Consider the following 27,259-nt stretch of genomic DNA (forward strand, 5'->3'; position numbering starts at 1 on the left):
GAATCACATGGAGATGTGAACCCACGGCTAGTTGTATCAATGAACCATTGAGGGTCACACAAGTACTAGATTTCTAGATCCCGTTGAGATGTAAAATAGTTCAATGTGTTGAACGGCTTATAAATGAGTTTTTAAGCGTAAGGAAAAAATTAGAAGTATGACTTCTATGAGAGAAATATAACTTTTAATTTGTGGAAGTGTTCCTAGATTAAAAGTAGGCCAAATGAATATTGTATTTGGAAATTGTGATTTTCATAAACATTATTATGGACTAAATTAAATTAATTCAAGTGTTGAATTAATTAAACACTAGTGGGCTTAGTAGAGTCCAAATAATTAAATTAGTTCAAGTGTTGAATTAACTAAATAACATTGGGCCTTGTAGAACCCAATTGGAAATAATTATTTAACTAGTGGACTTGAGTAAAATCAAGTAAAGTTTAATTGGGCTCAAATATGTTTGAGACAATTAAATTAAAGTCCATGGGCCTTATAATTGTTACAAGCCCACTCAAATTGCATGCTTGGGAGGTGAAGAGTTTGGGATTACTTTTGATTAAAAAATTGGCATGGCATGCACATGCTAGCTTTAGCTTTTCCCACAACCAAGAAAAGTCTTCCCCCTTGTCTCCCACAATAGAGTTGGCCAAAAAAAGGAAGGGGATTTCTCCTAAAAATTTTCTCTCTTTTGTTCTTCAATTGTTGGAGAAACAATTCACTTCTCAAATAAAAATCTTCTTATTTTTCTAGTGCAAAGTAAGAAGGGATCTAGCTAGCGAGTGGTGGGCTTGATTTTGAAGGAAGGACATGGAGAGCTTGTAGATTTGTCTTGCCTTTGAAGAGCTTAGTTGTTTGACAACTAAGTTGGAGCCATAATCAATCTTTCAAGATTGATAGGTATATTTTTTTAAAACACCCTATGTATGACATTTTGTGTTTTTGTATTTGCTACACCCTAGTACAAGGTGGCCGAAATTTTTCCTCTTGAAAATCAATATTTTGAACTTCCATTGCGCTTTCGGTCACCTAAAATCGATCCCTTTCAAATGGTTCAGGGATACAGCTAGCCCTGGGTTCACAACTCTTTGTGATTCAGGACATAATCCTTTATTTGGGCTTACCCTAGTTAGCCCCCCATTCTTTTCATCAACACCTTGATCAAGAATGTCAAAACTCATTTCTGATTGCACCCATCGGATCATGGTAAGAGCTTCTAGTAGCATCGCCCTATGATCCCCTAAGTATCAGTGATAGTGTCTGCAAGAACAAGTTGATTATGATTAACGTACAGTACGGTCCCTTCATCTCATATATCCCGATCGAATCTGCAACCATTAGTTCATCGAAGGTTGCATATTAATTCGATCATAATGTAATAACTATAATAATGGCATCGCGTGTACTATTGGAGAACTCCTTCTCCAACGTACATCTCGTACTCTGGCCAGAGATTTCATGCACTATTATTTCATCAGATCACATAAGATATCCATACCCGCAGGTGAGCGGTGAATCCCCGACTACAATGCAGTGGCTCCTATATGTGTCGCAACTGTACCCAACCTCGCCACCTGATGACTCTCCTGGAGCCGGTAAACGAGTCAAAGCACAGCCCTAACATATAGAGCCTCAGTGTTGTCCTGGGTTGTAAGGACTAATAGTGTACAATCATAACCACGGACTTATCCTCTCGATGAATGATAACCACTTGGAAAGTCCGAGAGAGGGTTGTTCGGTATAATCATCATATGACTACCCATCTGCATGTTTAGACATCTCTATGCCCTTACCAAGAAACGCAGTACACAACATCACAGATGCTAGTCTCGAGCTCAAGCGACCTTTATCCATGTTTTAGGCGGCTGAATCGACTAGGAATGAATTTAGATCATACAGTATTTACAAACGAGTTTCAACATCGAATTACGATTCATTTGTATTAAAGTATAATCAGGGTCTTTATCTATGTTGTTCACATGGATATACAGATAAAGAAATAACAAACCATGAAATAATGAATTATATTAAAATAAAGATTGTTAATTACAATTGAGTCAATAAAATCCCTAGCCAACAGTTGGCTTACAAGGCATCTACTCTAACAGAATGAACATCGAAACCGCGCCCGTTTTGGAGCGCACCCATGCTATTCAGAGAAAAATTCAGGTTCCAGGACCATGAATACAGCGTACCCTCGCATGCTTTGGAGCACCCCCACTCTGTGTCGTAGAAAACATGGAAAGTTCAGACTCGAGGGTTTAAAAGTCGAATCCTGTCATATTTTTTGTAGCATATTCCGAGGGAGATTAAAAAAAAAGGCAGCCATGAGAGAACATTGGGAGCGAGGAGATCCTTTGTACAAAGATGAAGGAGAAATCCGGGGACGGAGCAACATCTTCTAACTTTGTTCTTATTCTTCCTTTCTCCTAGATTCTTAGTTAATTGTTTAGATTGAAAAATATGCTTTGTTTTCATTTAATATTTGTCAATAACTATATTTTTTTCTAGATGAGCCGACGTAGTTTGATTGAAATTATGTTTTGACTTTTTTATTAATATATTTCAAATCTTCTTCGTTTATTTATATTTTCCTCGTTTTAATATTTTTCAATTTAAGTGTCATATATTGATTTATATAATAATCGTAATCTATCACTTGGAAAAGAGAATCTAAATTAAGATCATAAGAAAACATGTTGTGGGTATTTATATAGTTCGGAAGACATATAATCCGAACTGAAGATAGTGAAAAAACAATTATATTCGTCTATCGTTTGATGTTAAGTTTTTGACAGAAATATCGAAATCAATATTAAATGATAAATTCTATTTATTATTTGAAAAAAATAAAATTATCAAGTGTTCTTGACTAATAAGCGAGATAAAATTATGAATATAAACTTCAATAGGAATTTAACATAGTTGATAACAAAATGAATTCGAACATGTAGATTCTTTCTCTTATGGGATTCTCAATTTAATATTTGCATAATTTTAATTTGATTTTTTCATTAATTGATCCAAATCCATATTCGAATTTCTAGATGCTATAAATGTTATTTTAATTATAGTATTTGATATATTCTAAATAATTCATTTATTGTGAGAATAATACTTCACTCATCATATATTAAAATCTGATATTGTGTACTTGCGAGCTAAAATCACCCAATAATCCTAAAACAAAAATATTGTCGATTCAACAATGTCAAATTTTTTTGTCATTTACTATTCTGTTTTTGGTTTGGTTTTCGGATTAAATGGTTGGTTTTTTCTATTTATTTGTTTTAAAAAAAATTCTGTTTTTGGTTTGGTTTTCCAAAGAATCGAACTGACCGAAATTATTAAATTAAATACTAAAAACTAGATTTTTATGAAATATGGGCCATATATTTGGCCTTTAATAATTTATTCATATTTTATGAATTATGACTATACATTTGAGCCTTAATTTTTTTTAATATATTTAGTAATAACAAGTTAACTTATTCAATTCTCGAAATGACTTTTTTGATATTTGAACAATTGATTTTTTTTATATTTTTTTCATTTTAGATGTAAAATCATAAATATTTTAATCTAGAATTATTTCTTGTCTCTAAAAATAATATCCGCACTTGAAGAGAATCAGTTCAATTGAATCACCTTTAACCAATTTGATTCTATTGAAAGATAAACCTAATAAAATCGTATGTAACCGACAAAAAAGATCGGACTGTATTATAAAAATATCGAAACAATACGGTTCGATTTCGGACAAAATATTTTCAAAATCGAAAATCTAAAAACAGAACCGTATTAGAGCAACACTGGACCGAACCGATGCCACGTCTAGTAGTGACCATTTGCATGCATATATAATTGGAATATTTATCTAAACATGATAATTTTTGTTATTTTTAAATAAATGTTATTTTAATATTTTTTATTCAGTTTTATTCGATAACGACTATGCCTCAAGATCTACTCTTAGTTTTTTAAGCGTGAGTACATAAATTAATATCAGAAGAAATTTTTAAAAAATAAATTAGCAGAAGAAAATGTAATATTATATGAAAATATATATTTTTACTTTGTTTACATTTTGGGGGCGCAATTCTTACTTCCGATTCGTATACACCACGCGATTAGGGTTTTGTTTATGAGGTTTTCATAAATTCGTAAAGTTGCTGACCCAATTTCACATGGTCGATTTCCTTCTCCTCTAATCGTCGGCTGACCAAAATCGAAGCCCTCAATCAACTAAACTGGAAGAGACAATTGCATTCCGATCGAAAACTCGTTGCTAAGCCAACCTCTCCGATTCTCTCTGTGTGACGAAGATTTTCTCCACCGGAAGGTTTTTTCTTTTTCGAAAAATATTTGGATATGATCGATGTTAAGTAGTCATACAGGGGGAAAAGTTTACGATTTTGTTAAAAGCCGGTTGTGGTTTTGATTACAGATTAGTAAATGTAGCCTAGTTGTGGTTTTGATTACATATTCTGATATATATTATATCTCAGTTATCATCTTGTTAAATTCTTTCGACTTGGTTTATGGTATCTTGCCTGAACTTCCTTTTCGTCTTCAATTGTGTGCAGAAATGGCCAAAAAAAGCCCGACGTTCCAATTGTACAATACAATGTCAAAACAGAAGGAGGTTTTCAAGCCTAGAATTGAGGGAAAAGTTGGGATGTACGTCTGTGGTGTCACCTCTTACGATCTCAGCCATATTGGTCATGCGCGTGCTTATGTTGCGTTCGATGTACTCTACAGGTTAATTACAACTTTTTTTTATATTGTTTTTAGGCGTAAATTTAAATTTATGGGAATGTGATGTTTTTTTTTTTGTGGTGTGATGAGAGATTTCATCTATGTATTTATGCAGTTGTCCGATTTCTTGTATGACTAGATTGTTGGTGAGAATTGTAAAAATTTTTTGGATTGCTTTAACTTTACATTGGTACTTTTATACGGGTGATTGTTTTGGTTTTTGTGTTGAAGATTATAGTGGTAATTTGTTTCTGATTAACAAAAGGAAGCTTCTGAGGCAGAATGTGGTGCTACTTAATGAAAAAGATCAGTTTATCCATAACATGTAGAGTGTGAATGGTTAGATGACCAAATTGGCTTAAGATGGATATGGATTTTGGTTTCCTAAGATATACTTTCCAATAAATGCATGCGGGTCATGGTTAAAGGTGCGTTATACACTTAGAATCATGATTATTTGTTCTAATACTCCAAAATGCTACATTTGTCGTTGTTTGATATGGAAAATAGGGCTAAATGATACTTGGGAAGACAGTCCCCTGCATTGTATGGATCCATTCTTGCCTCGTATTATGTGATTTTTCTGAAAAGGATATGGGTTTTGGGAGGAGAATTTTCCACGAATGATATATTGTGTGTGAAATCTGTGTGCTAATATCATCTTGTGCCTGTTATTCCATCCTGGTAATGATTCTCGAGTGTATTCATTGAATTTTAATGCTGTAGGTATCTGAAATATTTGGGCTATGAAGTTACATATGTACGCAATTTCACCGATGTTGATGACAAGGTATGCAATTTCTCTCACTAGACATGTACATCTGTGTTGGATTCATTCATGTAACTGTTCACGTGGTAAATATTTTGCAGATTATACGTAGAGCAAATGAGGTTGGGGAGGATCCAAAGGCGTTGAGCGGTCGTTTTTGCGATGAGTTTCTTAATGACATGGCGGATCTTCATTGCCTTGTTCCCACCAATCAACCACGGGTTACTGAACATATGCAGCAAATCAAGGACATGATTGCTCAGGTTCATTGCTTACCCTTTTGTTTGTATTTAATTTTTCACAGAAGATTCAATAGCTATCATGGCCATTTTCAAATCTCAGTGTAAATATCGAGCTTTCAGCATTTCTTGAACATTCAGGCACAAGTTGGTACAAAACTGTAGTTTACTTGTATTTTTGCTTTGGTTTTACACACTCCTGTCAGTTCCCTCATTGGAATAAAAAAATTTGTTTTTCCCTCAACTTTCCCATGTCAAGAATTGTCCTCAAATTTGTTTTTTCTTTTTTTAATGTGATTCTATCATTCTATGACACATTTGTGAGAATTTTATGGTTGCCCACTTTTGTTTAATCATGGTAACGAGTACAATTGTTTTTGTGACCCTCTTGCTGTGTATAGAGATTTTTTTTTTTAATGATATCACATGCATTCCTTTACACGTGTAAATTCTGGTCTCAATTTTGCAGATTATCAGCAATGATTGTGCATATGCTGTTGATGGTGATGTTTACTTCTCTGTCGATAATTTCCCAAATTATGGTCTTCTATCCGGGCGAAAGCTAGAAGATAACAGGGCCGGGGAGCGAGTTGCTGTTGATGAGAGAAAGCGGAATCCTGCTGATTTTGCTTTATGGAAGGTGAAAACTTCTTCAGCCATTGGACTGACATAATTATCTGCCCCTTGTACTCTTGAATGAAGAAGTCCAACCTTTTTTTGGTCAGGCTGCAAAACCTGGTGAGCCATTTTGGGATAGCCCCTGGGGTCCTGGGAGACCTGGATGGCACATTGAATGCAGTGCCATGAGTGCTCAATACTTGACACACACATTTGACATTCATGGTGGTGGGATGGATTTGATCTTCCCTCATCATGAAAATGAGATTGCTCAAAGTTGTGCTGCTTCCTCAGAGAGCAAAGTCAATTATTGGGTACATAATGGTTTTGTGACAGCTAATGATGAGAAAATGTCTAAATCACTTGGAAACTTCTTCACCATTCGTGAGGTAAAAGATACTAGGAGTTTTATCTTCCATTCAATACCTTTGGATATGGACATAAGCTCACGGCTATTTTTAATTAATATATTCTTTTGTAGGTTACCAATCTATACCATCCTCTTGCACTGCGATATTTCTTGTTGGGAACTCATTATCGTTCCCCTGTTAATTATTCAATTTTTCAGATAGAAATTGCATCCGAAGCTATTTTCTATTTGTATCAGGTGAACAATTCTCTCTTCCATAGAATGTTCATTAAATTATATTTGCTCTTTGGGCAATTGAGTATTAAATGGGTGCCACAGGGCTCGCATCTGTCTTTGTGTTAGTTTTTTGTTATGGTCCATATCGCTAGATCTACGCAGCTGAAGAGCTGGTGTTATTTGGTTACTTCAGTTCTTTGAATTGTTATTTATTTGTCCTTTTGGATTTGCAGAACCAATAATTGTTTTTTAGATGATTTCTGCTCCATATTAATTCTCCGTCTGCTCGCGATGTTGTCCAACCTTCCCATGTTCTTAGTTAATGCATTTTTCTGTATGCACACCAAGTTTTATGGTTGATCTTCCCATGATTGTAAATTGATGCCGTAGCATGCAGATATCCATTGCATGCAAGATTATGTTATTGTTTCTGTTAAGTAATGGGTTTTTTTTTATCTCAACAGACTTTGCTAGACTGCGAAAATGCTTTACTATCTATGAGTGATGATACCCAAGCAGATGTTAAAACATCCCGTATTAGTGCTGCTGCCCTAGAAGGCATTAATAAGCTGCATACGGAGTTTGAGACCAAAATGTCAGATGATCTGCATACACCGACCATATTAAATTCCTCTCTTCAAGAAGCTTTGAGATACATGAATAGCTCAGTAAACATGCTCAAGGCAGGGATTTGTAATCGATAATGCACTGTATTTTGTTCATGAGTATGCCTCTATCTATATGCTTGATGTAAAAGTTCTCTTTGTTCCTTTAATATATTCCAGAAGAAGCAGTCAAAGAAACAACAATTATCAACAATGAAGTCCTTGGTCGATTTAGAGGAAAAGGTTAAAATAGTCTTGGATGTTCTTGGATTACTCTCCAATTCGAGTTACACCGAGGTGCTAACGAAATCTACTCCCCCTTACATTTTTTATATCATGACTTGCACACTCGATCACTCTTACCTTTTCATCTCACATATTGTGCACCATATATAGGTTCTGCAGCAACTCAAAGATAAAGCTTTGAAAAGGGCCTTGCTGACTGAAGAAGACGTCATGCATTCAATTGAAGAAAGGATGGTAGCCCGGGAAAACAAAGAGTTCTCGAAAAGCGATCAGATTAGACACGACTTAGCTGCCAAGGGAATTGCACTGATGGATGTAGGGAAGGAAACAGTTTGGAGGCCATGTGTTCCCATGCAACAAGATCAGTCAGATGTGTCTGCTCAATCGGAAGAGCCCATCCTCCCTGTTCGACCAACGAACCCTCATCCTGCAGAAAATGCTCATTCAGTTTCACCAGCTGAGAAGTAGCAGGAGGCGGCGTGTATTCCAACCCATTAACGATGTAAGTTACAGATCAAATCATTTATTTATAGTACCTGCAACTTTTGATTTTTTTTAAGTTCTCGAGCTGTTGCATGACCCCTTTGTGTCGGGTTTTACGCACCAATATTTTCTTGTCGAGAAGTGGTTAAAACTGCCTCTAATTTAGATGAATTTTGTGGTCAGTAGAGTGCCCAAAGCTTGTACAAGGATGCTGTTGGGAACAAATTAGTTTTATTACTACGATGATGTTATTACAAAAGTTATAATTGCCAAAAACAATTAATTTGTACTTCTACGGAGACAAATTATATATCATATTTGTATTCTTAATTAATACCAGTTACCGCAAAAAGCTCGTGGGGTGCATAAACTTTTAAATGGAAAACTTTTATTTTTATATATTTTGTCAATATTTACAATTGTAAATTTATTTAAAATTAGTACAGCTCATAAATTTTCATACTCTTAAAATCTTTTCCCATCGAATTGTAACAATTTATTCTCTTAGATAATTCCACCAACACTTGAAAATTTAATTGAAAGCTGAAGTGCTCAAGAGACGAGTCATGCATATCACGATTTTTTTTTGTTTCTCAAACTGGTGTTAGGATCGGTTGATTGGTTGAGATGTGTTTAGAAGGGGGTTGAATAAACACTCACGATTTTTTAATCTTTTCGAATAAAGTAATCATGAGTTTTAAAGCATGAAAATCCTTGTTTTAAATTGTATAAGTCATAAAAACCGAAAATAAAAGGAGGGTTTCATATTATTCATGCAAACATGATTAAACACACATAATATGGTTTGAATGTTGCAAAAAAAAAGTTCAGTAACGTGCTTTTGTGTTTAAAACGCTCGAAGTACGAATACCGAAGCGGTGGAAGTTGGTGACCAACGGAGAACGATTTCTATTTTTTTATACCCTTTTTTCTAGTCAAAACCCCTCCAAAAACCCACCTTGGATGCAAAGGAGTCGAGTGATCGTTGTTGCAAGGAAGAACGAGGAAGAAAGTCGAGACTTAGTGTGTGTTTTGGGGTGTGTGTAGTTGTTTAGGTGTGTGTGGGTTTAGGTTTAAATATATAAAAAAACAAAAAGGCTTCTTAACTTTTTAATTAATGGGCTTAATCAATAAAAGTTTTTTAATTAATAAATTTGGCCTATTAAAATTAATAAAATCATTAGGCTTAAATTAAAAAGGTTTAAAAATACATATTTCCAAAAATCCACTTATAAAATATATAAAATTCCTTGCTCCATCTAATTAATTTAAATTTGACCTTAAAAAAACAATAGTTCTTAATTAAAAAACTAGTGTTGATTAAGCCCATTAATTAAAAAGTTAAGAAGCTTTTTTGTTTTTTTATTTATTCAAACCTAAACCCACGAACACACACCCCTAAACACCTACACACAACCACCGATATTTGTCTGAAAATATTTAAATTATAAAACCAAGCTAAATTACACAATTAATCATTTTGTCACTCAAAATTTATAATTCATTCATCTGAAATCATTTAATTAAAATATTTTAGCAATTTAATAATTTTCATGCATGCGGTTTACGTGAACTTATTTTTCGACGTTACAGTTAGACAAGTCATCTGTTGCAATTTGAATCTTATTAGACAAACTAACACTCATTGCCAACGTAGCACAGACGAAGCGTAATAGTCTGATACATCATACTCTATGTGAGAAAAATGATGTTTACATGGACTAAAAGACGACTCAATGGATATCATTAATTAATGTATACAATGTGACCGTTGGAATCGAAATACTATAAATAGCTGAGAAGTTCGACTGTGAAGAAGAGAGTGAAAATCAACAGTTAGTAACGAACAACAAGGAAAATCATTATTTCTGTCATGTTGCGATTTATTTTCAAGTTCATATTCAGTTTGCAAATCGCAGTCTCAAGCTCACAACTCATTGATGTATTTGTAGCATTCAGGCTACACATTTGAGCTATTCATTTATCAAGTGATAAGTATAGAAAAACTAAGAGTCGACATTGTTTAAATCCAAAACTTAAGTGAGTTATTACATTCATTGTAATGAATCAAATTATTTTAGTGAATACCTATCCTTTGAGATATAAGGGGTGACGTAGAAGTATTTGAAGTCTCTGAACATTCAAAAAAATCCTCGTGTGTATTATTCTTGCTCATTCAGTTTTACAAGTACCTCTGTCTAAATATTCAATTCTATCCTTCAGTTTAATTCAATATATTTTAATTAATTGATCGATATAGACATACCAGATTTCAGGATCAGTTCCTCAAAGAACTGATTTATATTCGTAAAATATTTCTGAAAGATCGTTTGCTGAGCATCTTTGGGATGCTTCAAACAAAATATTCTCCAATGAGCTGCAATAGCTCGTGTTCTAAGAATATTAACACCGATTAATTAAATCGAGCTTGATTAAAAATCAAGCGGAAGAAACTCGAAGTAATCCTTCGTGAAGAAGACTGTTATATTAGAAAGCATTTTATCTTATGTAAACTGAATAACCGAAAAGGGACATATTAGTTTTTGCATTCATCAGTTCAGTTATGGTGACAACTGAACTGACGGATACTCTAACTGATCCAAACAGTATGAAAACAATAGTTAAACAGTTAAATACACAAGATATGTTTATGGATGTTCAGAGACTTCAACTGTTCCTACGTCACCCCTTCTACCGTCTCGGGTAGGATCCACTCGAAGACTTTGATTTATACAACTCTTTGTACAAACCCACTCAGCTAGGACTTACCCACTGCCTAAACTGAACTCCTAGACTAGACTGAAGGCAGCACCATCCAGTCAACACTTCTTTAATGTCTATGTTAGAAAGACTACATACAGAAGTTTAACGTCTATGTGCAAGACTGTATTTGAGTGACTGAGAGTGTTTGTGTGTGAGAACTGAACAAAGAAGTTCTCACAAACTGAGGAAAATAAGCTTCTAATCTAAGCTGATATAATTGTGAAGAGTTCTCTCTGGGCTGATTGCTCCTGAAAGCTGATGTGCAATAAGCGTGCCCTTTCTTTTTCTCTCGTATATGCTTAAAAGCTTCTTTTCGTTCACTCTTCTTCTTGTTGTTCATATTGAGTCTTCACTGTTCTTCTCTTTATATAGGCGAGAAAACTGATCGTACAGTGAGACTCATTTGTTGTATCCGTTGCATCTTGAATTCGTTTATTGGACTTTGTGTCTCGACTTTTCGACTGCCCTTCTGAAACGTTTTGTCTTTAATGCTCTGATGCAACGTCCATTATTGTCCTTTGACTAGACAATGGCTTTGTACTTTCACGTATAGCTGGATTCCACTTGAAAGAGTTTGTCTTCATCCATAACTGAAAGATTCTGACTGATGCTTCAAACTGGTCAGTTGAACTGAACTTTCAGTTGGGCTGGTAAAATCAGTTGACTCGTCAGTTGAACTGATTTCACACTTATTCAGTTGGACTGATCAGCTGAGTTTCTTCATCAGTTGAACACTCCTTCGGCTGGCCAGGCTTCTGAGGTTCTCCTGCTGAATCACCTATCAACTAGACAATCAGATGAACTGCTCAATTGACGTAATCAGTTAGACTGATTCATTTTGTGCGATCATTTGGGTCTTCAGTTTTGCGATGTAAACATCCCGTGAGTGATCCTAGATGTTGCACACTAAGATAGATTATTAGTAACAAAATTAACAAGTTTTGTTATCATCAAAATCAAGCTTGCGAACTTGAAAAGTTTCAACAATTTCTAAAAGCCAAAGTGTTTATTCAGTTATCCCCCTTCTAAACACTTTACTCATATTAATCGATCCTGACATAAGAGATTATAGATATATGTTTCTGAATCACCTATATTTTGTAACAACACAAGTTCAATTGCAATAATGTACAATCCAGTATTGCACAAAAGAACCATGCTTATTGATATAAGCAAGAAGCATCACTTCATCAGATATCATGCTATGAAGAAACATATCAAAATGAATTTTATGTCTACTGAACAACATGATGCTCACCAAATCACTACTTAAGCTTATGTTTTCATATTTTTGAAATATTTTAGGACTCACTGATTTGTCTTAATTATTTCCTAATTCATGCATAATTTTAGGGGAATTTTTTTATGTTTGCTATTTTTTTATTAAACATTGGTTGGTTGCCGCACTGATAAAACAGAAGGCCCCAATGAGATAGCTGTAAAATTCAAGGAGTTGAATTTGATGACTAAGTTCGATGGATATCAAAAAAATTTCTTATAAATGAATTTATAATATATTTCATAATTAGAAGTTGTGGAATTTAGTATGACTACTAATTTTCTGAGGAGAGTGTAACTGCCTAATTTGGTGAAGAAGTTCCAAAATAGGTAAATGCAAAATTTTGAAGTGGAAAATTGTGATAACAAGTTTTGTAATCTCGTCACATCGGCTTTGTCTGATCGTCGATTGAAAATATAATGAATACATAATTCTAAAATGTTTACTTAGTGAATATGAAAATCTACTCAAATGTTGATTAATAGATTTTATCAAGTCAAATTGCTCAAGAAATATTATATAAGATTCTATAATCAATTAATTAAATAATGATTATTTAATTATATCATGTGTTGTCAAAAGTTGAAAATACAACATAGAAGTTTTGACAATGGGAAATCACCTAGTCCTAGTTGAAGGAGGATTCTAGAATAGTTGTGAGATTACTTATATACATATGTTTCAATAGTTGATATAACTTATTAATTAAGGATGTTAATTCGGGTGAGTTGGGTGTGTTCCAGTCAGGTTGAAGCAAGGATACTACAAAAAAAATTTCAAACCGTACACGACCAGAACCTGAATCAACTCGACCAAGCCGCCAACCTGATTTGATTTTTTAACATTATTATTATTTTATTTAACAAAATAATTAAATAAATATAAAAAATCAAAACATATAAATGTATAATCATGATAAAAAAATATTTTAATTTAAACACGATAATAAATTTTATATAAATATTATATATATGTTTCATGTGTTTAAATATTTAAATTTAGTACTCCAATTTTCTAAATGATTAATCAATCCAAAATTAATAATTGTTTATAAGATTCAAATATTGCACAAATAAATATTACACCTCTAAAATTTATGACATTAATATACAATAAAAAATCTTCCAACTTAATTATTTCAAGCTCCACATTTCAATCTTTTTATATTTTTTTGCACTGGGCAAACCTCGAAACAATATATGAAATAAAAATTAAATAAAATTGGCAGCTTTTTATAAACATTGCTTTACAAATTTCAACTTACTTTTGAACATATGTATCAATAACAATATTATAATTATTAATAATCTATGAAAATATTATTTGATCTAGCATCATAATTTATGGGAAAAATTATTTTTTTGGGTCAAATTTCTGATCAATTGGGTCGATCGAAACCCAATCCGATCCGACATGTTTTTTCTGTTCAGATTTCAAGTCCAACCCGATCAGACTTGAACTCAAAAACCCCCAACCCTAACCTAAAATTTTTCGTGTTGACTCAAGTCGGGTGGACGGGTCGGGTTCGTTTTCGATACCTCTAAAATAAATCAAAACAATATAGTCTTGATTCTCGCTCTCTTCTCCCTCTTTTCATAAACCAAACATGACCAGCTCTTGCTCTTGGAGAACAACACAGGGCCAAGCTCTTCCACAAGTACCGTTGTACTTTCGTGGTTCCGCCAAATTTTGACGACCAATTTTCAACGTAAATTTTTTTTTTATAGTTTTCTAAAGCGAGTTAGAAGAGAAATCCAGTGTCTTTGATCGTGAATCTAATTCGGATAATCGAAGGAAGACGTTTGATCAAATAGATCGTTCGCAAGGATTTCCAAGAAGAAGTATATCCAATTAAAATCCGTAATAATTGTTGTCAAGCATTTCGAACACAAAGGTAAATCATCTAAACATCCTATTGTTGAGATATGAATCATACGACACCTATTAACAATTTTGATGGTTAAAACTAAAATTTTAAAACTTCTGTTGTGTCTTGGATAAATGAAACGGTACTCCAAAATGTTTTCCAAAAAAACTAAAGCTATTCTTTTACTTTATTTTGGAAAAACTGAAGCATGTTAAACCAAGTAAAATTCATAATTCAAAGTGTGAGTAAAATTTTTCGACCACTAGAGGATTGTGGTTGAGCCATTTCAAGTAAAGTGAACATGTAAAACATAGGTACAGCCACTAAAGCTAGCTTGTGCAACTTTTCATCTTGCACTAACAATTATCAAAAGAAATATGTGTATCACGCTGGATTGGTATGATTAAAGAAAAAGAAAATCTACAAAATTTATTCAATCTTTAAAATAAAGTGTGGCATTATTGACGTAAAGTAAACCTCAACAAAACGAAATGAAAATCAACTTCTTCAAGGTCCCAACGCGGAAATTTTTCCCATGAGCCATTATATAATTCACACCCCGCCATTAGAATCTATCACGTATATAATAATCCGGCTGAAAAATGAACTTATCCGGAATAAAATTACTCTTTACTTGTTTGCACGTGCTACTTCTTCTGCTTCTACTCGCCTTTCCTGTGATTGTAACCATTCCAGTGCGATGCTTGGAGAAGGAGAGATTTGCGCTACTCAAGATCAAAGAGGACCTGAAAGATAATGGCGGATCGACCTTCGAATGGGGAATCATGGAAAATAAAAAGGATTGCTGCAGATGGGATGGTGTCCAATGTGATAATAAGACTAATCATGTCGTAAGTTTGGACATATCTACCAGTTTCGTAAGTTCTAAGCTCAGCCCTTTTTTGCTGGATTTAGTAGACCTCAATTATCTTACCCTCGATGGGATTGATTTTAATGGCAGCCAAATTCTTGAATTCATGGGTTCTCTTGGTAAACTACAATATCTTAGTATACACGATTCTAATATCGGTGGTGTAATCCCGCATCATCTGGGGAATCTATCCATGTTGCGGTATCTTGATCTTAGTGGCAATTCGTTGTTAAATATTACAGACCTTGATTGGCTTTCTAGTCTGCAGTCGTTGGAATATCTTGACCTTAGCTATATCGATCTCAGTAGGGTTGCAATATGGCTCCAGGTAATTGGCAATCTTCCCAGCCTAAATCATTTAAACTTGAAGTCATGTAGCCTGTCATCCACTCATCCTGCCTCAGTTAATTTGATCAATACTTCTACTTCTCTTTCTTCCATAGATCTTTCTTCGAATTCTCTAACCACCACTTCAATATTAACCCAGTTTCTTAAAGTCAGCCGAAGCTTTACTTACATTGATTTCTCAGGTAATTATATCAAGGGAAAGATCCCGGATGCTCTAGGTAATATGACGTTGTTATCACATGTCGATCTCTCAGGTAACAGCCTTGAAGGTGGTGTTCCTACTGCTTTGTGGAATTCCACCATGGTAGAATATCTTAATCTGGGTGAAAATCTATTTTACGGCTCATTACCTAATGTGGTAAAACTTCATAATCTTGAGGTTCTACGTCTCCATAAAAATGGATTTGTTGGCAGCGTGCCTGATCTGACATGGTGTACATCTTTACAAATTGTGGATTTTCATGACAACATGTTCAATGGAACTTTGACTAAAAGCATCGGATCTCTTTCCAAGCTTGAGATTTTGGATCTTAGTTCAAACCACTTAGAAGGGATGATCAATGAAGTTCATTTTTTTAATCTTTCTCTATTGCGAAACTTAGACTTTTCTTTCAACTCAAAGTTAAGGGTAAAGATCAACTCTCACTGGAATCCTCCATTTAAACTTGAAATGATAGGTCTGGCCTATTGCAACTTGGGGCCAAAATTCCCAAGGTGGCTTCAAAAGGCTTACTCGGGGTTTGTAAGTGTTGACATTTCCAATGCCCAAATTTCTGACACCGCAACGAATATTGAATGGAATAGTTCCATTTGTTTTCAGGACTTGAACATGTCATACAACAAGATTTCTGGAATTCTTCCTAATTTTTCGTGTCCTAGTTTATCAAGCTTAGACTTGAGTTATAACGAGTTTAGTGGTTCGCTACCTCTTTTAAGTCAAGACTTGGAATTTCTGAATTTAGGAAGGAATAAATTTTCTGGGACATTGATCAATACTTGTGCTTCAAGTGGGCTGCTAATGCTTGACCTTGCGGACAACCAACTATCAGGAAACCTCCCAAATTGTTTGATGAACTGCACAAACATTGAGTTTATTAATTTGGCAAACAACTTGTTATTTGGGGAAATTCCGAAATCGCTTGGCTACTTATATCATCTTTCTTCTTTGTATCTAAGGAACAATAATGTCACGGGAAAGATTCCGACAACATTGAGAAACTGTAGTTGGCTATTTGTGTTGGATCTTGGGGAAAACAATTTCTCAGTAGTATACCACCATGGATGGGAACAAGTTTCCTATATTTGACTGTTATGAGCCTAACATCCAATGAGTTTTATGGTCGCTTGGCTACAACCTTGTGTCATTTACAAAGTCTTCAACTCTTGGACCTTTCTGTAAATAAGATCTCCGGAACAATATCAAAATACATAGGCAATTTCAGTTCCATGACTTCAAAGCCTGTACCCGACCTATCTCCCGACAATATTTCAAATAGTTTTCCCATTTTAGAGTACAAACCAGGCTTCGATGATAAATAGAAATATATGGAAAGACAAGAAGGTTGAGTATGATAAGAATCTTGGATTTCTGAAAGCCATTGATCTTTCGAGCAACAAGTTCATTGGACAAATACCTCTTGAAATTACAAGTCTTGACGGTCTTTTTGCCTTGAATATTTCAAGAAACAACCTGGTTGGATCAATTCCAGAAAACATTTTCCGATTAGAATTGCTTAACTCTCTTGATTTGTCAGAAAACAACCTTTCAGGTCACATTCCCGACAGCCTTTCGCAACTGAGTCACCTCGGAGTCCTGAACCTGTCATTCAACAACTTGTCCGGTAGAATTCCCTGGAACACTCACATGCAAACTTTCAACTCCTTTTCATACGTAGGAAATCCAGAATTGTGTGGTCCTCCCCTTTCAAAGTCTTGTTCAGAAGATCGTGAAACACGTAAGAGGTCGAACTCTACTGACGATGTCGACGCAGCGGACAATAGCGAGCTCGTAACCTCAGGGTTTTACATCAGTATGGCACTCGGGTTCATTTTTGGCTTTTGGGGAGTGCTTGGAACTTTAGTTTTGAATAAATCTTGTAGGCATATATGGTTTAAGAAGCTGATAGATGTGAATGATTGGTTTTCTATAAAGATAGCGGTGAATTGGAACCGTGCCCGAAGATGTTTTGAAACACGTATAGCTACATAAGAGTTGTATGTATTATGTCGTGTAATTTCGTTGCCACTGATAAATAATAAACATGCTTGTGATCAAAGTTTCGGTAATCGGGGGAAAATATCAGACCGGTAGAATGAGCCATGAGTTGCAAAAAAATGTAAATAATATTTTCCAGTAGATAAAATAAAATATAGTATGTTTTTCAAATTTTTTAATTATTTGTAAGATCATAGAATTTTTTAAAAAAATTCTTACGTATTATATAAAAACTTCAAGTTTAGTAGGAAAAATATAATATTTTTATATTCGTTTGTAGTTTTTTGTTTAATTTTTAAAAATCTGATTACCAACCAATTCCTAATTTTTTTTTTTAAAAAAGCATTTTACATGTTGATCGAACATCTTATAACCTGCCACATGCAAGCAGAAAAAAAAAAGGGTGAAGAGTTCATGCAATAAAGAGTTAAATTTCATATTAATTTAATTAGATTATATTGGAGGTAAAAATATAATTGCTTTAATGATTGATGTTAAGCGTTAATTACGTTTCTTCATTTTCATGATACGTAGTATTAAAATTTAATTAATCAATGATTTTAAATTTCAAGGTTGAATTAATATCATTAAGACTTATACTAATTAAAAGAGAAAATTTCATTAGTCGTGTGACTGCTTAAAGTTTTGCTTACATTCAATAACTTAAATTTTTATTTTAGTTTTTCCTTAGCTCAAAGCTGTCATGCTCCGAGCCCGGAGTAAGTCATCACTGACATTGTTTAATAATCACACAATTAAAAAAAACAAACATTCTATATAAAAATTGTAGTCGATCGGTTTATAAATCATAATCAATATGTTGTAACAACATAAAAATTTTCAGAACATAAACAAATTTGCGGAAGCGTCTTAAAACTCGAATTAAATAAAACTTGAAAAGAAATATAATTAAAATGGACTTCTTGATTTCTTTATATTACCAGCTCCAAAACTGTCTTGTTCATCTTTTTCAATTTGTTCTTCAGACTTATCTGGAGAATTAGAGTAAGAGTGAGTGATATGGTCGTCACTCAACAAGTGAGAGTCATTCGATTACATACATAACAAATACACATGATCTTCGAAAGCAACATATTTTGCATAACATAATTCATATAACACTACAACAAAAATGGCTTTTCGCAGCGCGCAAATTCTCTTTCCGCGGCGCACATTGCACGCTGCGAAGTTGAAAGTTGTTGAAAGTTCAAGATTATCCGCAGCTTACATGTGCACGCTGTTAATAATATTATCAACGGCGTGCATATGTACGCAGTTAATACAACTATCCGCAGCGTGCAATGTACGCCGTTAATATTCGAAAAAATCTAAATATTAGCGACGATTTTTGACAAAACCGTCGCTAATTGGCAATGTTTTAAAACCAAAAACATTGTCTCAAAAGTAGTGACGGTTTGCTATCTGTCGCTATATTAACGACGGTATTTAAAATTAGCGATGTAAAATTAGCGACGGTAACCCAACACCGTCGCTAAATTTCGCGACTGTATAATAACCGTCGCTAAAGTTTGCTTAAAAATAAAAAATAAAATTACTTTTATAATTTAATAAATTTTTAAAAAAAACTACAATACAAATATGATATGTTGACTGATAATCTAAACTAACACTTAAAAAATTAGCCAAAAATTGAAAAACAAATGTACCTAAATCGAAATTAAAATCGTATAAAAGAGAAAAAAATTTAAGTGTTTTGAAGTGGTGTGGAGGAAAGTGGAATGGAAAATCGGATATTTATAGATAATTTGCGACTATTAGCGACGGATTTCCATCAAACAGTTGCTAAAAACTGCGATGGTTTCAAAAACCGTCACTAACCTTAGAGACGGTATACGATAAACCGTCGTCGATTTAAACTCGAATAAGGTTTAATAAAACACCGTCGCTTTTGGCGAAGGTTTTTATTAAACCGTCGCTAATAGCCGTAAATCAGCGACGATTATATATAAACTGTCGACGGTTTAATAAAAACCTTCGCCAAAAGCGACGGTGTTTTATTAAACCTTCTTCGAGTTTAAATCGACGACGGTTTATCGTATACCGTCTCTAAGGTTAGTGACGGTTTTTGAAACCATCGCAGTTTTTAAATTAGCGACGGTTTAACCAAAATCGTCGCTAATTTAAAAATTCGCATCCATTTTCAGCTGTGTGCTTTTTATGCACACCGTGAATGTGTAGAGTATTAACAGCACACATTATTGCTCGCTGCGGATAGTATATAATATTATTTTCCGCAGCGTGCTTTTCATGCACGCCGTTAATGTATATATTTTTAACGGCGCGCATAAAAAGCACGATGCGGAAAGTATATAATATTTACAGCACACATAAATGCACGATGCGGATATTACTTTCCGCAGCGTGCTTTTAATGCACGCCGTTATTTCTGTCAAATGCAACAATATTAACAGCGCACATATTGATGCACGCCGTCAAAAGTAATATTCGCAGCGTGCTTTAATGCACGCTAGTTGATGATGTGCTGCGGAAAATCATTTTTCTTGTAGTGTAACATACATCATGAGCATATAAAAATAATCTATCGAGCAGCTAAAGCATGAGTATCAATTTACTTTCAAAAGCTTCTAAACATGCAACTTAAGCATATGAACCATGTAAACGTACAGGTGCTAAAATCATTTAAAACATTTGAACTTAGAGACTTGAGTTTTGACGATTAAGCTTTCCGGTACTGGCGGTGGTACAACTCTTTGCAGGAACATCGCTCTGATACCAATTAACACGTCCACTACTCGTATTTTTTAAATATACTAAATTTTTTTTCTAAACCATTCGGCCGAACCACATACATATATATAAAAATATTTTGCACCATTTAAAAATTAACTCATCAACTAATTATTTGAAAATTGCAAAAATACATATCAAAACATGAAAATGTAATTCGTCAACCAAACCTAAATTTAGATTTTTCAAAATAAAGCATAAACATCTTAATATCTCAAAAACTACTAAAAATCATCATAAGTCATAAAATTCTAAAGTAAACGTAAATCATAAACATAATTGCGGAAAACGAGCGACGATCCTCGGGTTGTGTGCATCTTCAGTCCAGATAGTTTAACCATCAATTCCTCCATCAAAATCATGTTCGCCTGCACCGATCACACCTAGTGAGTCTAATGACTCAGCAAACTTTAACCATAATAACAACTAGTAATATACATTCATAGGCAACTAGTGAAAATACTTTTAATAAAATAGCTTTCAGGAACATGCATAAACTTTAAACATTTATCCTTTCATAATAAACATTTCCATTCATCATATACGTATATATTTGTTGGGGATCGATATAGAGTTTAGAGGGGGGTGAATAAAGTCGTTCCTTTGACGGTCGTTTTTGCAAAGGGTGCTAGAATCCTGTTAGAGATTATAGCTAATCTTGTTCAAGTATATAACCAGCAGACCACAATGTAGTGCAGAAACGATCTGATGGTTTAAGGGTAAAAATGATAAAACAGTAGGCAGTAGACAAGGGTTGTTTATGAAAGTTCGAAGGTGAAATCTTCTACGTCTCTCCTTCTTCTGTTTCCAGAAGGTATCTGTAACGTACCGTACTTTTACTACTTCAAAATTTGCGGAAAAATTAAAAATTTTCTTAAACATAAAATTTCATACGGTTGTCACTTGTCATTTAACTTAATAATATTAAAATCAACATTCCCAACTAATATTTTCCAACAAAGTACTTATTTCAAATCATCTCACATCCAACATAAAAACATAATATTTTAAAGTTTTCATAAAACATAAACATAGTGGTCCTCGGGTTTAGCCTTCCGCTCAGTCCAAGCCTGCCCCTTGGTCGCCACCTCCTGTCTCCTCCTCAACGTACTCACCTGCATCGTTCAAGTCTAGTGAGTCTAAAGATTCAACACGTATAAACTGGGAATAACGAGTATTACATAATAAAACCACATACAACTTCAAAATATAACATATATACTTGAAACTTAAACTTTCATAATAACTTTGAACTCTCATAAACTTCTTTGAACTTGAACATACATACTTTGAAACTTGAACTTGCATAATAACTTGAACTTTCATAAACTTGAGCTTTGCATAAACTTTGAATATACATGCATACATAATATGACGTGCCATCACATAAACTTTTCTTTAAACATGCTTTCATACTTCAACATACTTAACTTCATCATTTTGCGTAGAGGATGTTTCAAAGCAAGTGACCCATAACATAATAAATGCCTGATCAGACAAACCACAGTACTGGGCTGACAGGGACATATCCACTGCCACATACATGAGATCCATGTTCATAATTTAACAGGCCAGTTGATCCACGTTCATAATTTAACGCTTCACAACCACGATCTAACCCGTTCATAATTTAACGGGCGGATTGGTCCCCATTCATAATTTAACGCTTTCCAATCTTAACTTCAAACCCGTTCATAATTTAACGGGGTGGAGAGGTCCTCGGCCACGTTCACCGACTTCCAAACCCATTCACTTTTGGTCACAAGACATTTAGCATACCTCAAAAACTTCAAATATTTTCTTTGCACGTCATACATACTTACTTTGCATTGAGGGATTCGTTGGATGTCAATCGGGTCGTTGCTGCAACATACTAATATGAATACATAAACTTAACTTGTACAACTTAAATGTAAATGTCATGCTTAATCCCAAGCTAAATAAATTGTTAGAACATTCTATAATTTCCCATGACATAACCCTGTAAAACATCATATTAAACCATGGTATAAAACCTCAAATCAAACCTTAAATAATAAAAGAATATACCTAAATTCTGAAGGTACACGGACCCCGTCCCTAGGTCCGTATCATGGTCCGTGTCCGTGCGCTTAAAAATTGTTGTGATGAAATAAGAAGGCACGGACACCGTGCCTACCTCCGTGTCCGGGTCCGTGTCCGCTCTGTTCGACGAATTATTTTATGAAAATTTTGCGACATGTCTATTCTCCCAATTAACACATAAGGCATCAAGATTCATCACTATGAGACCATTCTAGGACACCATAACAATGAACTAAACTTTTATAATCACCCTACAATTCATACGACCCAAAATATTGTCATTTATATTAAAGTTTATTTCTTACGACATCTTAATAATTCAAGCTCTTAAAGACATGAATCAAAACCTCAAAAATACTCTAAACATCATTACTAACTTTCTTATATGCAGCAACGATCACCCGTCGATCTCCAACAAAGCCTGCAACATAAAAACTTCAAGAACATATTAAAATTCATAACTTTCTTGAAACACGATTTGAGCAGTCATACTAAAAACTCCATAACTCATTCGTTTTTAATCCAAATAACTTGAATTTTATATCAAATCGAACGTATCGAAAAGATCTACGTTTTTGTAATTAAAAGTTTTCTCAAAATATGTACCGAAAAATCGCAGTTTTCGAAAGAACAGCGAAACATGAGTTTTCGGATCTAAAAATAGCAGTCATACTAAAAACACCATAACTCACTCGTTTTTAATCCAAATAACTCAAATTTTATATCAAATCGAAGGCATCAAAAAGTTCTACGATTTTCACGTTGAAAGTTTTCTCAAAATCAATACCGAAAAATCGCAGTATTTTACAGAACAGCAAAAACGTGAATTTGGTGATCCAAAATTGTTTCAAACTTGATCTAGACGTGATTGCTCAAACTTCTACGCATCACACATATAATTTTTGCATAAATAACAACACAACGCATAATATGACAAGATCGATGCATCAAGAACAGAATATACGTGCCTTTTGATATTTAAAAATACCGAAACAACGATACCGAAGCGGAGATGATACGGGAGACGATCCGGGACGAACTTAGCTCAATTTCTTCAAAGAAAACTTACTAAATATATGCTGGAAATTTTTAGAGGAGATGTGCTCGTTGAATGAAAAAAAGAAGGAAGAAAATGAAATAAATAAATTGAGAGATGACTGTTTTAAAAACACAACCTTCTCTTTAGTCAAAAAGTTTAATAGCATGTTTTGTTTTGTGTTTTGTGTTGTGTGTGTGTACGTGTATGTGTGTGTGTAAATGTGTGAGTGTGTGTGTGAGTCAAAGTGTGTGTGCTTGTGTGTTGATATATATATGTGTGTATATATATATACCTACATATATATTAACAATTGTAACATATGTATTTAATATACTAAAAACTCTATTTAAAAACATTTAACATACTAATTTAAAATAAATCTCATATTAACCCCATTATAAATTTTAAATTTAAATAAGATGCACAAATACAATCAATTAATCATTTAAATAACTAAGCTCTTAAATTACTAAAATTAATTAAATTATTTAAAATACTCCATCCTTATCTTAAATAAAATACTGCATTAAAATTTACTAAAAAAAAATCGTCCCTATCTCCTTTCCTCGATCTCGCCTCGAATAATCGCCTGAAACATAAAACTCTAGAAAATATTTTAACATACATTAAATAAACATAAATAATTAAAATAATAAATTTCATAAATTAAATATATACATGGATTTTACGTATACTATTTTGGGCTTTACAGTATCATTAAAAGACTTTGGTTTTTACAATACAACACTTGTACACACCCACTTCAGCAGGACTTATCATTTGCCTACTGAAACTCTTAGTTTCTCAACACCATAAAACAAATACAACAAAGTTCTGAAAAAGAATCTTTTCTAGTTTACAAACTTTTCTCAAATATATAGTAACGTGATTTTGATTGTAGAGAGAGTAAGAAACAGTCAGCACAATATGATCTCAAAAGATCAGATGACTTTTATGAAGCATGTGCTTCTTTTCTGTATATTGAGCTTGAAGATGATAAGTAATTCTGAGTGCTCAAAACGACGTTCGTATAATATAGAATGTGATTGTTGTTCGGTAACCTATAAACGTCGTTGATCTTGTGTATTTATAGAAGTCTTGATTCCAACGTCTATAAATAAAACGGCTTCTTTGACTTCTGATAGAATCAGCTTTATTGCCTAAAAAGGTTCCTGCAAAAAGCTTCACAACAATCAGTCTTGTTTCATACCAAAATTTGTAAAACGTATTAAATGACTTTGTTCAGCATTGATGATGCATTTAATACTCGTACTTGGTAAAGTAATGGTAACATTTAATGTATGATCGGTAGGTTCTGATTTAGTAAAAGTCAAGTTCTGCTTCTGTTCTTCTAAGCTGATAAGTACTCGAAGAGTATTGCTTTGTTAAGGCGATACAAGAACTTTTGTTTTTATACTATCTTCTCGTTTTACTAACGTGATTTACTGGTTTTGACTAACATCACCATAATTAAATTAAGTCTATCAATTTCTCCCTTTGCGGTGATGCCAAAACCTAGAAGTTAGTATGAAGAAAAACAATTATATCACAAAAAAAAAATAGCAATAATATCCAAATAATTGATAAGTAAATAATCAGTAAAGCAGAGTTCAAGAATATTAATCATAAAGATTAATCATCAGTCCCAATATCGTTGAACAGTGCATCATCATACTGAGGATCTTGACTTCTGAAAGATGATTCTGCTTGATGATGATGTCCCTCAGATCTACCTTCCTCTGTCCTTTCTTCTGTCCTACGTTCTACTGCTTCCCCCTTTTTGGCATCAATGCGAGTAAGCAATTCATCCATTCGTCCAGTAAGACGAATAATACGATCATTCATCATCTCCAAAAATGGGACTTGATTCGAAACGAGATCATTAAGGGCCTGAAGAGATTGAGATTGAGACTCAATCTTGGCATCGATGGATTCAAGTTTCAAATCAGTAGCCTCCACTTTAGTTGAAATTGAGAGAAGAGACGACTCATGAGCAGGCAAAGTTTGAATGACATCAGATTGACCAAGAACGATGTTGGCGTGACTAGACAAAACATTCTTCCTGAAAAAGGTCGGATTAAACTTCAAGCTTAGCCAACGATTCTGCCGTTTTAACGATATATTTCGTTACGCGTTCTCGGAAGAATTTGGTGGCGTCAACTTCACCAGCATGTTCAAAGAATATCTGTTTGATGATCTCTGAAAGTCTGTCAATATTTCGTTTCAGTATGTCAATCTCGAATTCAAGATTAAAGCGTTCTTCGTCTGGGGATGGACTTCTTGCGAGCATACGTTCTGAGATTTCAGCAAGATACGCAATATGAGCAATGCGAGATGGTGAATCAGTAGGAAGGACAACTAAGGCAGTAGAAGAAACAAGATCTGTTGGAGCAGTAGTAACAACAGTAGACTGTTCAGCAGAAGATCCTTCAGCAGCAGCAGAGGGTTCAGGAAGTTCTCTTGCTTCTAGTTGCTCGGCTTCCATGGCCTGCAGTTTCTCAGCGGCTGGAATTTGATTATTCAAGATAGCTACCATTTCTGCTTGATGTTCAGCAAAGAAAATCTCGAAATTTGGCAGTGATTGAGATGGTGCAGCATCTGATTCTGCTAAGTGTTGGTCTGCTGGTTGAGTTTCCAGTTGGACCATGTCATCAGCCTGAGCTGCTTCCGTTGCAGCAGAGACATTAAGAACAATAGATTGAATGACTTCATCCACTGAAGCCAATTCACGAACAGATAGAAGAGATGAAGACTGAGTAAGCTGCTTTGGAAATGCAAGAGTACTGGAAACCCTAGCTTCTTGAGGAGCTATAGTTCTTTCCTCAACTGGCTTAATCTGATAAAAATCAGGAACGAAGCCTTCATGATATTGAACAGGTTCTCCAAACGCTTGTTCGTGAGCAAGAAGATGCTCATTCATTGATCTCAGTCTCTCGATCAAAAAATGGATTACATCCTGATCCTGAGCAGCAGTGGGAATAATGGCATCAAAATTGGACTGAAGATACTTCAACACTGATTCCAGCTTCTGTCGTTTCAGCTGCTCAAGAATGAAACTTCGGCGTCTCATAGCTTCAATCATATTTTCAGTCTTGGCAAGTTCAAACACCTTCTCTTCATTCTTTACCATTTTACGAAATGCACCTGGTGTTCTGAAGAATGTGAGTGGATGGAATACTCGAACCTTATGCCAATCATCAAAGAAAGTCATTCCTTCATTGGCAGATTTCTCAATCTCCTCCAAGTGAAGATCAATACCAGTTAAAACAGATGATTTGGCACCCTGAAATTGTGATTCTTCAACGAGTTTCCCTTTGCCTTTATCTGAAGATGAGATAGGCATCACGGGTCTTAAAGCAGAATACCCTACAGTAGATTCACGAATAACAACTCCAGACGAGGGTCTGAAGGTCGGAGCAGTAGAGGTTGTGGTTGCAGAAGTGGTTGCTGGCTTAGTGACAGGGATAGATACTTGCAAAGAAGACGTGGCTTCTGGAAACAATTGTCTCAACGGGACAGTGTCTAAATCAGCAATGGTTGCTATTTTATTGATGCGAAGCACCGTGTGAGCCTTCTTCTTGCTAGGGGTGGCAGGGATATATGCTTGGGTAGGAGCAGCAGATTCCTCAAATACTGTTTTATCAGAATCGGTGGAGATAACCACTCTTTTTCTCTTGATCTTCTTCTGAGGTCCTTGAACCTCAGTCTGAGCATCTCCAATTTCCCTTTTTAGAGCAATAAAT

General features: G+C 34.4%; 2 protein-coding genes across 3 annotated transcripts; both read left to right on the top strand.

Annotated features, from left to right (window-relative positions):
* The first annotated feature begins 4,090 nt into the window (after positions 1 to 4,090).
* LOC142522556 (cysteine--tRNA ligase CPS1, chloroplastic/mitochondrial) lies at positions 4,091 to 8,596 on the top strand. 2 transcript variants are annotated; one of them, XM_075626005.1, is made up of 10 exons: positions 4,091 to 4,339; positions 4,584 to 4,758; positions 5,482 to 5,545; positions 5,626 to 5,787; positions 6,233 to 6,403; positions 6,489 to 6,770; positions 6,863 to 6,988; positions 7,432 to 7,650; positions 7,753 to 7,869; positions 7,969 to 8,596. In XM_075626005.1, exons 2-10 carry the CDS (start codon positions 4,586 to 4,588, stop codon positions 8,284 to 8,286), a joined length of 1,632 nt encoding a protein of 543 aa, XP_075482120.1. In that variant the 5' UTR covers positions 4,091 to 4,339; positions 4,584 to 4,585; the 3' UTR covers positions 8,287 to 8,596. The 2 variants fall into 2 exon arrangements, with proteins under 2 accessions (XP_075482120.1, XP_075482122.1); XM_075626007.1 differs by having other exon boundaries at positions 4,091 to 4,311.
* A 6,063-nt stretch (positions 8,597 to 14,659) lies between these two features.
* Positions 14,660 to 17,733, top strand: LOC142521959 (receptor-like protein EIX2). The gene is made up of 2 exons (XM_075625132.1): positions 14,660 to 16,729; positions 16,940 to 17,733. Exons 1-2 carry the CDS (start codon positions 14,813 to 14,815, stop codon positions 17,636 to 17,638), a joined length of 2,616 nt encoding a protein of 871 aa, XP_075481247.1. The 5' UTR covers positions 14,660 to 14,812; the 3' UTR covers positions 17,639 to 17,733.
* Positions 17,734 to 27,259: the final 9,526 nt, after the last annotated feature.

This window comes from Primulina tabacum, chromosome 13 (assembly GCF_025594145.1).
Source record: "Primulina tabacum isolate GXHZ01 chromosome 13, ASM2559414v2, whole genome shotgun sequence".
NCBI classification, from domain to species: domain Eukaryota; kingdom Viridiplantae; phylum Streptophyta; class Magnoliopsida; order Lamiales; family Gesneriaceae; genus Primulina; species Primulina tabacum.

Bases quoted from the DNA above. Each gene is read 5' to 3' on its own strand.
- LOC142522556 (XM_075626005.1), top strand. From the start codon at position 4,586: ATGGCCAAAAAAAGCCCGACGTTCCAATTGTACAATACAATGTCAAAA. The intron at 6,989-7,431 runs GTGAACAATTCT...TTATCTCAACAG, and splicing joins CTATTTTCTATTTGTATCAG to ACTTTGCTAGACTGCGAAAA. The intron at 7,870-7,968 runs GTGCTAACGAAA...CACCATATATAG, and splicing joins CCAATTCGAGTTACACCGAG to GTTCTGCAGCAACTCAAAGA.
- LOC142521959 (XM_075625132.1), top strand. From the start codon at position 14,813: ATGAACTTATCCGGAATAAAATTACTCTTTACTTGTTTGCACGTGCTA. The intron at 16,730-16,939 runs ATTTGACTGTTA...TTCCCATTTTAG, and splicing joins GATGGGAACAAGTTTCCTAT to AGTACAAACCAGGCTTCGAT.